General features: G+C 49.2%; 1 protein-coding gene across 1 annotated transcript in view; it reads right to left on the bottom strand.

The window, feature by feature from the left end:
- Nucleotides 1–27: 27 nt before the first annotated feature.
- SELENBP1 (selenium binding protein 1) overlaps nt 28–382 on the bottom strand; it is a 6,279-nt gene continuing 5,924 nt past the window's right edge. The window contains exon 12 of the mRNA XM_009870846.1: nt 28–210. Coding sequence (XP_009869148.1) covers nt 48–210 — 163 coding nt within the window. The 3' untranslated portion in view covers nt 28–47. The remainder of the gene's footprint in view (nt 211–382) is intronic.

The following is a 382-nucleotide window of genomic DNA, read 5'->3' as shown; positions in this document are numbered from 1 at the left end:
GGGAGGGAAAAAGAAAAAACAAAACCAAAAGCAGCTCCCGCCAACCGTCACATCCAGATATCAGAGGTGCAGTCTCCGCCAGGGTAACGAATCTCGTGAGCTAGGACAGGCCCATCGGGCTCCTTCCCAAAATCCACGAGGAAGTTCTCATTCACTCTCAATCCACCTCTTTCAGTATCCACATCAATCTGCAGCATAACAGAGCCTTCCCTGGAAAAGGGACAAGAAAACAGACTGGGAGAAGGATTCATACTTGTTGCCCTTCCCTTCTGTGCTTGGGCGGGATTGGTCTTTGTTTAATATAAAATAGGAAGAATCTCAGATTCAAAATGGGCCTTAGCAGCTCTTGGGTGGGCAGTGAAACCTGCGGCCTCAAACCCGC

This window comes from Apaloderma vittatum, unplaced genomic scaffold, assembly GCF_000703405.1.
Source record: "Apaloderma vittatum isolate BGI_N311 unplaced genomic scaffold, ASM70340v1 scaffold9156, whole genome shotgun sequence".
Lineage (NCBI taxonomy): Eukaryota > Metazoa > Chordata > Aves > Trogoniformes > Trogonidae > Apaloderma > Apaloderma vittatum.
This window is presented reverse-complemented; position numbering and strand designations above follow the sequence as displayed.